Source organism: Zosterops lateralis (assembly GCF_965231275.1).
Source record: "Zosterops lateralis genome assembly, chromosome: 6".
Lineage (NCBI taxonomy): Eukaryota > Metazoa > Chordata > Aves > Passeriformes > Zosteropidae > Zosterops > Zosterops lateralis.
The window spans coordinates 39843305-39857576 of record NC_139761.1 but is presented as its reverse complement, the minus strand read 5'-3'; the positions used below and the strand labels follow the sequence as shown (position 1 = coordinate 39857576).

General features: G+C 44.7%; 2 protein-coding genes across 3 annotated transcripts; both read right to left on the bottom strand.

Annotated features, from left to right (window-relative positions):
• Window positions 1-898: 898 nt before the first annotated feature.
• On the bottom strand, window positions 899-5238 carry FAM180B (family with sequence similarity 180 member B). Of its 2 annotated transcripts, XM_083862583.1 has the most exons (3): window positions 4765-4939; window positions 2893-2960; window positions 899-2820 (listed from the first exon to the last, which is right to left on the bottom strand). In XM_083862583.1, exons 1-3 carry the CDS (start codon window positions 4829-4831, stop codon window positions 2377-2379), a joined length of 579 nt encoding a protein of 192 aa, XP_083718709.1. In that variant the 5' UTR covers window positions 4832-4939; the 3' UTR covers window positions 899-2376. The 2 variants fall into 2 exon arrangements, with proteins under 2 accessions (XP_083718709.1, XP_083718708.1); XM_083862582.1 differs by lacking the exon at window positions 2893-2960 and having other exon boundaries at window positions 4765-5238.
• A 4669-nt stretch (window positions 5239-9907) lies between these two features.
• NDUFS3 (NADH:ubiquinone oxidoreductase core subunit S3) lies at window positions 9908-14257 on the bottom strand. The gene is made up of 7 exons (XM_083864200.1): window positions 14193-14257; window positions 14003-14065; window positions 13167-13264; window positions 12751-12900; window positions 11786-11911; window positions 11365-11484; window positions 9908-10160 (listed from the first exon to the last, which is right to left on the bottom strand). Exons 1-7 carry the CDS (start codon window positions 14236-14238, stop codon window positions 9993-9995), a joined length of 771 nt encoding a protein of 256 aa, XP_083720326.1. The 5' UTR covers window positions 14239-14257; the 3' UTR covers window positions 9908-9992.
• Window positions 14258-14272: the final 15 nt, after the last annotated feature.

The following is a 14272-nucleotide window of genomic DNA, read 5'->3' as shown; positions in this document are numbered from 1 at the left end:
AGAATTTCAGCTTCCATTTAATGTAAAGAATACATTTAGAAACAAACAAAAGAGATGGCTTCTTGTAGTGAAAGATAAGGGCCCAAATCTGTGAATAGACCATGCTCTGAAAGCCCAGAACCAAGGGAAGTAAGAAGAATAAGATATGTATTTTTAAATCTCTAAAGATTTGGATCAGGAGCAGGCACATAACACTAAGTGTGAGTAGTAGCACACCACACAAGTGGCACTGCTGACCGCAGGGGCGTTACTTTCCCCAGAAATGAGCCCCTGGAATGCAAGGGTGCTGCCAACCCGCCATGTGCTGCACTGACAGCCTCCTGCAGGTGGGGTCAGAGGCACCGCCAGGTGATGCTTTCAGCATCCGTGTTCCAGCGTTTCGTACGTGCCGAGTTCCACCGAGAGTTTGTCCTGGGGAGAGGACACTGTGGCTCTAGAGGACACTGCTGTGTCCCGACAAACAGACGGACGGGCGACCAGCGGGATCCGCTGTGGAGGTGGGGGGAGCACAGGAGGCTTCATCGTAGCACCACTGGTGCTGTTTCAGTTGAGCTAAACCCTGGTTTGTATCCCAAAATATGTAAAGTGCATCTTAAGCATGTACAAAGCTTCATGACATCACTTCAGTGTACTTTATAGTCCGCTCAACAGGCAGCAATGCTCTAAAACTGCTCCTGACAAAATCCTGAGTTCAAAGCAGTGTGGTGGCATCTGAGTCACAAGCCAACCCACTCAGCCTTTTCCCATATATTCATATGGCTCAGGCTGTATATTCTCCAGCAAGACAGTATTTTCATGAACTAGTGCCATCTCAGCTCAGCTTTTGGAGGATACTCTGCTCAAACTGGACTTGAATGCAGCCAGACACTGCCTCTGTTGCTCCATACATGTCCTAGACATAAAAGACTGGGGCTGTATTTGGCAAGAGCGTGAAGGATAATGATTGGAAGTATGTAAAAACAGCATAAGAATAATAGAACATTAGGTGAGACAAGACGTTTTACTTCAAACGAAATTCTAATTTTAACTTGTATATTCTTTGGGATGAAAAACAAATAATGAAATAAACAAAAAGAACCCCAAAGCACAAACCAAAATGAAACAAACACACAAAACAAAAACCCAGCAACAAACAATCTATGTCCTTCTGTCATAACCCTAAGCTGACCTCTAAAACCACTGTCTGTGGCGTCTTGCTTCCAGGCTTCTTGTTCCTGCCTTACCATTTCTCCTCTCCATCTGTTGGGCTACAGTGGCTTGGAAAAATATTAACTAGGTCAGAAGCTAGCAGTGCCCACTTTGAAGGTCACACATGCCTCTTTTTTTGAACATGAAAAAAATTGCATTGATAGAAAGGGAATTATGAATCCCATTGTCTAAGCACATGCAATGAATGTCCAAAATTGATGTACCTATAGTGGCAGCAGGAAATCTGGTAGAAACAACAAGAACCAAAATCAAAACCCTCCTGAGGAGATAATTACATTTATTTAGTTCCACGCCACAGTGTTTATGACAGACAAATGTTAATGATGTCTTTCTGTAAAATAATGATATTCCTGATTTTGAGGACAGAGATTACGTATTTATTATGTTTGGCTTGTAATATGCCACAGTTGTACAAAAAAAAAAAAAAAAAAAAACTATAGAAGAGAGGCAAAATCTGCTGAAGAAATAACTAGGTCAGGATCCTTCAGAATTTAAATGAGATTTCAGAAAGTATATTCCAAAATAATAACTGAAACAAAGCTGTGTATATGTGTAAATATGATATGCAAATACTAGAAAGCTTCATGGAATACATACATTTTCAGGTTGCTTTCTAAAGAAAAATGAATACATGAGATGGGGAATTGCTGTTGACGCATAAAATATGATGCCACATGAGGAGAAAAACAAAATTAAATATGTGACCTATATCATGAAATACAACAAAACCTGCTTAGCTGGTACTGGGAAGGAGAAAAGATCTTGTATTTGCCTGATACCACAGGGAGAATATAAGGAGAGTGAACTGAATTATTTGAAATGAAGTCAGCTATGACACCAGCATAATATCCTGGAAAAATACTTCCAAACCATCTCTCCTAAGCATCAGTGATCAAGATAGATAAGACATCTAAATAGCACTGCCCCCTTCACACAGCCCACTTAGCAAAAAAAATCAGGAAAGAGAGAAATGCACTTTACAGTTTCGTCCTTTTTTTCATTTAAAAATAAAAGCTTGTGCATAAATCCTGAGAGGGTTGCCAGCAGAAAGCAGGACAAAAAGGTGTGGCATGTTTATACTAAGTCCTGCACACTGTGGAAAGCATTGAAAATCACTAAGGATGTGGCTGAAGCCAGGTGTGTCCTCTCCTATGGGGGGTTCCCTCACTAGGTGTCTCTCTTGGTCCTGGCCAGGTTAGAGCGATAGAAATGTTTCAGGGATGCTAAATGGGAAGGCTTCTCCTCCCAAGGCCAGGAAGCCTGGAGGAGAGTGGTGTTTGCAGGGCAGAGCCCCTTGCATAGGTCACGAAAGATTTCATCAACCAGCTGAGAGAAAAAGCCAATCCAGGGGGTTTTATCCAGGCCCTGCATGGAGCGAACCTGATAGGCACTGTAAACACCGGTGAAAAGGAGACGGTCAAACTCTGTCGGAGACAGGGGTGTGTCAGTCAATGAATAATATCTCAGATGCTGCTCGATCTCTGTCGGTGTTTTGGGAACTTCCTCCTCTAAAATCCGCAGGAACCGCCGTGCCGGGCGTAGGGAGGCCAGCTCTTCGTCCCACAGCTGGACTGTCCCGTTGGCCTGGATATCCAGCCTTCCCCAGAGCATCTGGAAGAGAGGAGCAGCCTTGTCATGGAGGGCCCAGCACAGCCCATCCCGCTCCCTCAGTGCTCAGGAGACCTCTAACATGATGCCGGCGTCCTCTGGGCCACGACGGGCTGTGTTGGTGCCGCTCTGAGGATGTTCATCTGGAAAACATCAGACACAGCTCGGTAGCACAAGACCTTCCTGTTTACTGTTTTTGCCATTTGATTGTCAATAACGTCTTCAACATTCTTGAGCTACCACTCAGCTTGCCAAATATGACAGATGCTGACCACGGGATTTTGATAAGCAAAACAAGCTTTTTAAGAGAAGCAGCAGTGATTGAGGCGAGGTTTTGGATATCACGGGCCTTAGTCCTGCCAACAGAGCTAAAGCATACAGCAGCAAAGGCACTGCTTTGACAGGCAGCAAGGAAGCCTCTCACACTGAGAAGGGATGGGGTTTGAACAGATGGAGTTTGGCTGGTTGGCAGTTTTTGCTGTAGATAGTTATGCTGTCCAACCAAAGGAGGGTGCTGGCAGGCCCCTCAAGCTGCTGCTAGAAACGTAAACTGATGCTTATCCTGGTTTTCTACTTCTTCCCTAAGCTTCTGCTGCTGGAAGAGTGTGAGGATAAAAGACACCTTGTCAGATCCATTATGGCTCATTTGATGTCCGGCTAATTACTTGCTAGGACATGTGACATCATGGAATCTGGGGAAAATGAATATGAGACCAGAGGAATGGCAGTTTTCGAATATGCAAGTAACATTAATCCTAAGAATTGTTTGATTTTCATTTCCTAATACTTACAGTGCTTTAACTGACTGCATTTGTTTTATTTCTTTTTGTGCGTGTGTGAAAAAGGAGACACAGGCAATCTTGATCCAGGACTGTGAGACAGAGGCTGCATCCCCTCCCTCCTCTGTGTAATCAGTGTCATGAGGTAGCCAAGACCCTCTTCTACTTCTTACATGATCATCCTAAGATGTTAAGAAACATGAAATAGGAAAAGCCCATATAAAATAGTAAGCTCTCTGATACATTTATGGTTTTTTTTCTTTAATTTTTAAATGCATGGCAGTTTTTTTATATATGTTTTAAAAAAGGTGAGGATTTACATTGAATACTCCAGAGTTAAAGTCACCAGGTGCATATAAAAAATCACTTTCAAATCTCCATTTTTGATTAGACCTTTTCAGGGAGAGGTACGAGCTGCCTGGAACATACACTGCCAGCCCGCAGGCTGCAGAGGTTTGTTTCTCTGCACAGCTGCAGGCTCTGTGATCCAAGCCAGCTGTGGCTTTGGAATGTGAGCAGGGATGTTGCTTCTCTTTCCTACTCTTTCACAGATGTACCAGCAAGGCTTTTATCTCAGGTGAAAGCATTATATCATCTGAAAATTTCTTTGCTGGTTTTGTCGCTAGTAACTGATCCTCTAGGTTCACATATCCCTCTCATGAGAAATGTCTGGCTGGCTGCAAATTCAGCGCATTTGTTGAATAGGTGCCAAATTGCCATTATTAGTAACTCATAAATATACACAGCGGTAGATTTTCGAGTAGAGAAAAATTTAACCAAGCATAACAAATAATGTATTGAAATGATAACATAAATACCCTCCGCGGAAGGGAAAATGCGTACTAATTTTATCACTCAGCAGGGTTGGGTGGGGTTTTGTTTCCCAAAAACATATAGAAAATCCACAAACAGTATTGCAAGAGATTATTTTTTCAGTGGAGACCCAAGAAAATTCTCCCCTTGCCACCAAACACAGCAGCAGGTCTTCAACCTGCAAGTGCCCCCACCAGCAAACCCCCCCAGCTGGACTCCAGCTCTCTCCCGTGCCAGTGCAGCTGCCTGAGCCCTCGGGCCACATTTGAAGGAGCGGCAAAAGCATCGCACAAATGGCTTTGCACAAAGGTTTGCCAAGCCAAGGAGCTGTGTCGCTAACAGATGTGCTCCCTACCTGTCGTTTTCTGGGATGCAGCAAACACACACAGGAGCAGCCAGGAGCTGAGCTGTGCCTGGGCCATGGCAGCACTGCCGGAGCAGCTGCCACTCGCTCTGCGACAGCGCCGTGGCAGAAGCCACAGCAGTTCTCTGGGGCGTCTTCCCCTGCTGCTTCGGATCCCAGCAGCCTCTCCTGGAATGGATCCATCTTTCTGTGTTTCTGGTCACAGCCCTGGGAAGGGCTTGCAGTTCAATTTGCTGACCCCGGAGGATATTTTCCATCATATTTTGGAAACTTGGAAAACTTTGTTGTGATGTTCTTGGCAGAATTGTTTAAGCATCCTTTTCAAAGGCTGACTTTCTGCTGTAATGATTCTAGGAAGCTGTGAGTTGCAAGAAATTCCACTACATATGTTTCCCTCTTAAGAAGGGAGGACCCCCTAGTCCCTTCCATCTCTGCACAGTGCCTCTGTCACATACTGCGACACTTCTGCTCGCTTCCTTGGCTTCATTCAGTTTTCCTTTTTCCTGGGTTTGAAAATCTGAAAACAATCCTGGAATGTCACAAACAGATAAAGCTAGCAGACTGCAGATTCATGGAAGGGCAGCAGCAGCCAAAACATACAAGCAGGCAGAAGAAATATCACTGGTTCAGTTCTGTATCAAACCCCCTGGAGGAAGAACTCAGTACAGTGAGTACAGTGACCTAACAAACACCAAGTATCAGAGTGGCTCAGGCTTTAGCACCTCATCATCCTCTCCTGTGGGTGGACTTCTGGGTTACAATGAGTACAGTCTGCCTTAGATATTCTGAATTTCGTAGACAAAACTTCATTTGATTCACTTTGCAGCAAGTATCTGTTCTCTAGACATATTTACACATTTATTAGTGCCAAGTTCCCAGTCAAACTGTTCTGTATTTCTACTCTGCATGGCACAGTGTGTGATGCCAGGGTTATACCAATATGCAGTAATATGTATAAATAAAGACTAATATCATCTCCCTCAGGTTAAAGGAAGAAAGAAGTCTGCCTAGAAAAGAGAGAAGAACTGAAATGCATCCCTCACTCAGCAAGTTACAGGACATCAGTCAGAACATAATATCACCAGATAGTGAACTAAGGGCTGGGATGATGTCCCAGTTGGTAAGTTGTCTGTGTGCAAAGGACCAAATCTTCTGAAACTTTCAGGATCTGTAGCTGTACCTGGCATTACCCGGACTCACACCAGCCAAGAGAAGCAGCACATGATGGAAGAGTCACAGAGAGGCCCACAATATCCAGAACCACTCTTCCCCTCAGTTTGGATTCAAAGCAAGACCTGTGTTTCTGTCATAGCCTTAGGTATCTTCAAGTCACACTGTGCTGCTTTTGCTTTTCACTATTTTCTGCTGCTTACTCTTCAGTTGCATCCCTTTCTTCTTTTATTAAACTGAATCACAAGCTACCCAAGAGGCAGACACTAATGGCCCATCTGTGCAGTGAGATTGATGTGCCTTCTGCTTTGTGCCAGAGTCCCTTTTAGGCCAGAGTGTACACATGACTTTGTCTAGAAGCCGCTGTGGAAAAACCCCTGTGTTTCATGGGCCATGAAACAGCCTCCCTTTAACTTGCAGCACATGCCATGAAGAGGATTGCCGAACAGGATTTTGGCCAACATCTGTAGGAGCGACACATGATTTTGTCAACAGGAGAATTTCCTAGGAACAGCTTGCAGCTGAAGTGCCTAGAGGATGACAGCCACGTTGGTGGGAGGGAGAAGAGGCTTGAGGGCTGTGCTCAGTGACACAGTGGCAGATGAGGGACAAGCTTCAGTGTGGATGCTGCCTTGAGCTAGGGGAATTTTGTTGAATTACCTCACTATCCCCCAAAAAAAGGCAATTTCAGAGTGACGTACATATTCCTTAGCTGTCTGTACAGCAGCAATACTTGCACAGAAACAAGGCTGAGTTTCTGACAGCTGCACAGAGTCCCTGCATGTACGACTGCAATGTTGGGCGGTGCACTTGCTCTTCCTGAAGGGTTTTGTCCTTGCCAGGTACTCACAGCTGAGCACAGCCCTGCCACTCTGCACTCCCCTGGCCATACCGTCTGTTGTTGGAGCACTTTCAAAATGTCACAAGCCAGGTTTATGCAGGGACACCTTGACTGGTTTCTTCTTTTTCACCATGACTTCCTGAAGCAGGAGCATGGGAAATGAGACAAGACAAGAGGGGTCAAAAACTGCAGGAACTGGGTGGATGCTGATTGAGGCACAAGGTGTGGCACCAGAAGAGCCTCTTCTGGATGGAATTTTCTTTTAAGTAGGACTTCAGGGAGATAGCATATTCATAAAAGGGAAATACTGCTTACAGAATTGAAGAAATCACTGCCTTCGATCATCTTGCCCAGAACTTGGGGAGATTATTCCCCAGCCTGGGGCTCTCTGGCAGATGCTCAGGGAAGGAAGAAGATTGAAGAAAGAGGGGAAGGAAGAAGGACATATGGGGCTCCCAGAAAGGGTGGTGTTTGAATTACTGGAGTAACTTACTGGAAGAAGCAAGAAAACCTTGAGGGAAGCAGGAGTGAAGCACTGACTGTAACCAGACAAGACCACTGTGTAATACTGGTATTTTCCAGGTATGGTGCTGCCTGTCCTTACAAGGATGCTTTGCTTGTCTTTTTGTTTCAGTTTGTGAGCAGCATCTACCGCTTGAAGGAGTAATGAGCTGTGTAAAAGTGACAGGGAGAGCCCATCCCACTGCACCTACTGCACATGAAGTGGATGAACACCCTGACACCGTCAATAATAACCACATCCTCAGGGAGGACAGTCTGCTTGCCTGGCTGTAGGGAGAAATGCCAGAGTTTTGGAAAACACCAGCAAAACCTACTCAGCTGGAGAAGCTCAACATGGTGACTGTGAGTCATCGTCTAAAGTCAATCTGTCCCTTCAGTAGCAGAAAATCTCTCTTCTGTATAGTGTGTCTATAAGTCAGCTACATCTGACTTACATCTCATCCCACATCCTTCTGCTGTTGGGGAATCCAACCCAGGTAAACAAACCCTGCAGAAGCTGGCAGAATGCAGCAGGCAGGGACAGAGGATTTGGAAGACCACGAAGCAAGTGTCCACCAGCCACAAGGAACCCAGAGTGAACAGGCTCCATGAGGAAAATGGCCTCTGGAGCTCAGGAGCAGTGAAGGAAGCAAAGTGCACAAATATTCTGTGAGGCTGTGCAACCTCTTGTGCCCTGAGATAATGAGCCTAGGTGAGTAAATTGCAGCCTTCCTGATTTCCCAAGCTTCACTAATGAGAAGAGATTCAGGTCCACTTGTAATGATTCCTCATATTAAAGACCTGCTGGAGCCAATCCCTGTTCCCACAGGGCTGGCTACTTTTTGAGTACACACATTCGTGAGCAAACCTTGCATATTGTCTAACTTGACAGGCATCATATCTGACATTTCTTGATGTCCATCAAATTCTTCCTCTGCACAAACATTAATTTTAAAAGGCAAATTTCCTAGTATTCCTGTTACCATCAGTCTGACTTATTGTACTGGGAAATACCTATTTTTTCTAATATACAGACCATAAGTCTTGATGTGGTGTCTCAAGCAACCTGGGATGAAGAAGAATATGGAGAGGAAATGAGATTTACAAAGAATTTTCAAGGTGATAGAAGTGGCACCAGGAATTGTTCTGTCTTGCACAATAAGCATCAGCATGCTATGAGAGCCAGTGCAAAGAAAACAACCAGCTGTGGAGTATCTTGTAGGAAGAACTAAAAGTTTATTCCATATTTAATCGGCTTGATTAAAGACAGATCCAAAAGAAAGCTAAGAATTGTATAAAACCCCAAACTGCTGATCTGTGTTCACTTCTCCTTTCCATGTAGAGCTGTGACTTTTAAGGTGAGAGGAAAATGCTATTTATTTTACCCAGAAAACGCTGTTAAGTCACATCCCAAACACTGCTGGCCACAGCAGCTGAAACAAAATTTTAAAAATAAATTTTAAAAAAAATTAACCAGCCCATGCTTACAAGGCTGGGGCAGAAACAAATATAAAACCCTATTCTTAGAATACAGCTCAGTCTTTATTCTTGAAAAGAGATCACATTCTAGTCACAGCAAGTCGGGTTTTTTCCTTAATTGAATTTACTGTTGTTGTATCCCTTCCTCCATCCCATACCCTCGCGTCCCCCAAACCCCTATTTTAATTAGTGCTTTTACAATTAAAAAGCTTAAGTATTCATTCAAGGAATCTCCACAAACCCCTTGTGAATTATTTTATGAAATCTCTTATACAATAATTTTCAGATCTTAATGAAGTTAGTCAGCTTTCTGATGCAGAACAGCATTATGCATTTTCTGGACCAAAGACAAGGGACATTATTAATTGATGACTACTGTAATGCAATCCTATTCAAACAGGTGGTGGGTGGACTAGAACTACAGCATTCATCAGCTTTTTTGGAAAAAAAAGAGATTCTCCACAAGAGCAAAGAAAGTGGTAATGCTATTGTATCATAGAGCTCAAAATAGTTGGAAGACTGACAAAAAGAAACACTCTTGTCTATGAGACAAGGAAGAGGTATAGTTTTGGCTGCAGGAAAATAAAAGCACACTCTAAAGATTCCAGGGAAAATAAAGACTGCTTGATTGTGAAGAAAAAGCCAGAATTGAGGGAGTGTAACATCAGAAGTTACCTCCAATTCATGTTGGGAGAAAAGAGACTGATCTAGTTCCCATGGAAGCAATAGAGACTTCCATAATTGTTTTGGTCTGGACCCATGTACATTTGTGTTGTCCTGACAGGAACTGTATTAGAACCATTTACACAGGCTTTGCCTTTTTGCCGTGTTATTATCATCTTCCCATCTGGAACTAAGAAACCCATTGCTCAAACTCCACAGCTGCTTCAGTGCAGTCTCCTAGGGAGTGTTCAGGTTCTGATTTTTACCTGCAGGGACAGCTGGCAGTTGTAGTGTTCAGGAAACACTTAGCCACAGGCAATGCCTGCACTCTGTTCAATTTGCAAACCAAAAAGACAAATCCCCCGTTTTACAACTCAAAGCACCAGATAAACATCTACCATTTGAATCATAAGATTGTAAATTAGCATTCCGGGCCTTGTGCTTTTCATCTAGTTTGAAAACATTACGAGATCACAACAGGCAAGTTCCTCATATCAATTTTTATTATTATAAATACTATATTAGAACAGAAAGGATGGTGCTGCACATCCGCTTCCTTCTGCTGCTATTTGGCATCTTCTTTCTTGGCCCCTGCTTCTATTTTCAGGGGCTCTGGAGCTGGCCGATAGGCAGGAAATGCCTCCCACGGGCTGTTCAGGTCGAATTTGCGGAATTCCTGAGCCAGCTCCACGGGCTCTGCCACCACCCGTTTGACTTCATCATCATACCGCACCTGGAACAGCACAAAGGGCACAGGCCAGTCATTCTCACCCTGCTCCTGCAGCATGTCTGCTGTGCACAATGACCCAGTGACCACCCAGACCACCCTCTGTGCAGACAACTCTACTTCTTATCCCTGGAAAAACCACAGGCCCACAGGCCTCTACCACAGCTTCAGTTCTCACTACTAAGAGCTCTCCAGATGCTACTGACATCTCTGGAGTGTCCAAGAAAACCCTCCTCCTCTTTGCTTTTCTACCATGCCCTCAGGTGTCATGACTAAGCACCCAGAATTAGGAGCACTCACCCTAACAGTCCACATGAAATTCAGTACATGTTTAATTTGTCATTTGACAAAGGAATTTCTCCCAAGTCACTGAAATAAGATGGCCCATCTTGGGCGTGCATGGCTGAGGACTACATTCATGAATCTTTATAATATAGCATTTCTGTGGTTTTAGTTGTTCTAATTTTTAGCGTAACACTCAGAACAAGGGGAGAAAAAGACAACCAGGATGGAATAGAGGTGAGTACCAGACACTTCTGATTGGCTTGTTTTATCCTCACTGTGCCACTCTGGATCTCAACCCCAGCTCAGCAGATGCTGCCTTATCCTTGCTTACAGGATTTTGTTATTTCTACATTTCTTAAACAGCCTTTTATTTGCAGAACTTCACTGTTTCCTTCTGAGACTCAACTCAGTCTTAACACTGCACCAAATACACCTGCTTCTGCAGGGCAGTCATTTGAAACTAGACAGATACCAAACACTCTCATTTCACCCGTGGCTGGCATACAGAGGCAAACAACAAACACCAAGAGTCAGTTTAATCAAGAGTTTTATAATCTGGGCCTACAAACCCTCAACAAAGTGAAGTTCCAACCGAATCAAAAACAGTTCAGTCCTTTATCATTCTACACATCTCAGTTTTGCAGTGAAAACTTTAATCTTCCAGAAAATGTGCTGAAAGCAGGAGTACTGTCTCTGCCTGACAAGTATCTTTGGTATACAGCACATAACATTTACTCCATTTCTCCAGTCTTAGGCTGCCTTATTATGGATGATATTTTTTGTGATAATTCAATTCTCTATGCAGATTTATACAACTCCTCTGGAATACAGACAAGTGATTGTAAAGCAGTTGCATCTTTGTACTGGAACTCAGAAAAGAGCATTGGAGAGACTTGGTAACTTTAGTCATTACTGTATCTCCTACCTCCACATAACCAGAGAGTGGGAAGTCCTTCCGGAATGGATGGCCCTCAAACCCATAATCTGTGAGGATTCGCCTTAGATCAGGGTGGTTGGCAAAGAAAACACCATACATGTCCCAAACCTAAATGAAAGGGAGCCAAGTTAGTTGAACTGTATTTGAAAAAAGAAAAAAAAATACCCAAAAACCTGCATGCATTATGTCCATTAAATTTCAGTTACACACCTGGCTTTGTACAGTGCAAGCAAAACTGATGCAGGAATTCATTCAAAAGCAAATCAAACACCAGTTTATCTCCTACTCTGAAAAGGCAGCCAGGGAAACACTTCTCTCTTTCTTCCTGAGAGTGTTGGGGAACCACTTTAATTGGGAAAATATAGCCTCTCTCCACAAAGACTCTGTTCCCAAGCACTCCAGCACTCACCTCTCTTTCATACCAGTTTGCTGCCTTGTGCACAGGCACTGCTGAGTCGACAGGTGTCAGCTCATCGGTGTATGTCTTCACACGGATCCGGCTGTTGAACCGCAGCGACAAGAGGTTGTACACAATCTGAAGCAGAGGAACAGGCAGAATTTATGCATCTCTTTGCAGTACACCACTGCCTAGGCAAAGCCACACAAGGACTATTTCAAATACTCTTTATGAGCAGGATCATATACAGCACTTCAGAGCTGGCCACTAAAAGACACTCCATCGACTGAGTTTCCAGTATCTTATCACTTTGGTCCTTAAAAGTGTGACCAAAGTTAGAAGAGACTTAGACATTGTGACTGATGACAAAGAAGTAAACAGAGATACCAAATCTTAAAAGAGAGACTACTGGAGGGATGGAAACACTTGACAATGGTCTATCTCAAAGAAAATGGCCATCAATCACTCTTGCAATTACTAGCAGTGGGAGAAAGGTAAGAAAAAATACACGTAATTTTCAGTAAGCGAGCTAGACACCAGGAACACCAGAAACCAGAAGTTTCCAACTTCTATGGTGATGAAGTCTAGTACAAAGGCTATTTATGAAGATTATTATAATCTCTGGAGAAGAAATACGTATTACAAGCAGACTGAAAAAAAGATCCCAGAAATCTGTAAGGAATTTTAAAGCCTTGTTTGATACTGCCTTGGTGACTGGAAAGCATGAATAAATTAGGGTCTATATTTTTATTATTTCTATGAATCTACTACCTTAATTTTTGAAAGAAAAATATTGAATTAAAAAAATATTCCACTTCTTCAGCAACTGGATGCCTTTGACCTAAAGAATTGTATCTGCAGCTCTTGAAATTTTTTTCTCACTGCCAGAAACCAAAGAAAGGGGTCAGAGCTGCAACAGCACCCACAGGCCATCAGCACTTGTGTAGCTCTCCAAGCACCCTCTGAGCAGTTCCTACCTCAAAGCGGTACTGCCGAGACGGGACATCAACAGCAGTCAGGTCAGCCAAAGATTTGAACTGGGCATTGGTGTGATCACGAAGGAAGGTCAGGACAGGAATGATCCCATCTGGATGGATCAAAAGTTCCAGCTCATTGAAACAGGTCACCTGATGAAAACAGAACAGTGGGAAGGGCATGAGTACAAACACCATCAGGACTGAACACGATGGTGCTTTCAGCAAAATACTCAAACAAAGAGACACAGCAGAGACAAAATGGCAAGGGGCTTTTAATGGGGCTGAACAACAGCAGTACTTTCCATTTAATTCTGACCATTTTTCTTCCCCAAAACAACTTCTCTGAACAGGTAACAAAGTGGCATGTTCATTGGATCATGTCCTGCCACAAGAACAATTTCTTGAACAGCACCTACCTGTACTTGCTGGATATACTTGGGCAGAATCTCAGCCACATACTCCCCAAAAGCACAGAGCTGCTTGTGTTCTACCTCATTTTTTGGTCTGACAGTAGCTAAAGGGGAAAAATAAAGTTTCCAAAATTATGACAAGGAATACAGAAAGCTACAGAAAGAGGATAGTAAGTCCCTTTAACCAGTCTAGTTGTCAGTCAGAGACTACACCATAGCAACACACTTGTGTTACACAGAAGGTGGAACTGGACACTTGGATAATGAAGGAAATTTGTGTCACTGCTAAAATTTTGTTAACTCTAAAGAGCAGCACGAATTAGCCAATAAGATGATAGAGAAATAAATAGCCAGATGAAAAAGAGAGCAGCAGAGATGACAGAACAATCTGACCTTAGGAACCATTCGTGTCATTCAACCTGGGTCTAGAAAGGGCCTTGTTTTTCTAGATGTGCCAACATCGAGGCAGGCCCCAGGTAATCACAATACGCCACGTTGCTGGGGTGGGTTTTTTCACCGTTACGACTAAAGGCCTTTAAGAGTCAGGGCGATGAGGGGCTATGAAGCTGTTGCCCAGGCAGCTTTGCAGATAAAGCAGGCTTGGCTCTGCATCTGAGAAAGGCTGCAGACAGGATCCCAGAGCAAGCACGGTTATCACACACTTTTCTGCGCAATTGGTGTTTCGAGTGACCGGACCAGCCCTTTCCCGACAGCTCACTAACGCGGTTCCGCTGCCGGGCAGGTCCGTGGGCCGGTTCGGGGCCCTCCCGCCGGCTGGGAGCGGCACAACCGAACGCCTCGGCCCCCCTGGGCCCCCCGCCCCGAACCGGCCCCGCACTTACGGCGAGTGTCCGCGGCGGAGCTCCCCGCCAGCCGGGCCCGCGCCGCCGCCGGTGCCGCGCCAGCTGCGGAGAGAAACGGACACGTCTCACCGACCGCCGCCAACCGCCCGCCCCGGCCCGCGGCCCCGGCCCGGCCCCGGCACGGCCCCGGCACATCCCCGGTAGAGCCCCCGAGCCCCCGCGGCCTCACCTCGGAGCGCGGCCCGCGCCAGGCCCCGCGCCGCCGCCGCCCACATCCCGCCGGGACACGGCCGGGCAAGGGCACGGGCC

Coding starts and splice junctions, on each gene's coding strand:
- FAM180B (XM_083862582.1), bottom strand. CDS start 4,956: ATGGATCCATTCCAGGAGAGGCTGCTGGGATCCGAAGCAGCAGGGGAA. Junction 2,821..4,764: donor TGCATCCCAGAAAACGACAG/GTAGGGAGCACA, acceptor CCTCTCTTCCAG/ATGCTCTGGGGAAGGCTGGA.
- NDUFS3 (XM_083864200.1), bottom strand. CDS start 14,238: ATGTGGGCGGCGGCGGCGCGGGGCCTGGCGCGGGCCGCGCTCCGAG. Junction 14,066..14,192: donor GGCGCGGGCCGCGCTCCGAG/GTGAGGCCGCGG, acceptor TTCTCTCCGCAG/CTGGCGCGGCACCGGCGGCG. Junction 13,265..14,002: donor CTCCGCCGCGGACACTCGCC/GTAAGTGCGGGG, acceptor TTTCCCCTTTAG/CTACTGTCAGACCAAAAAAT.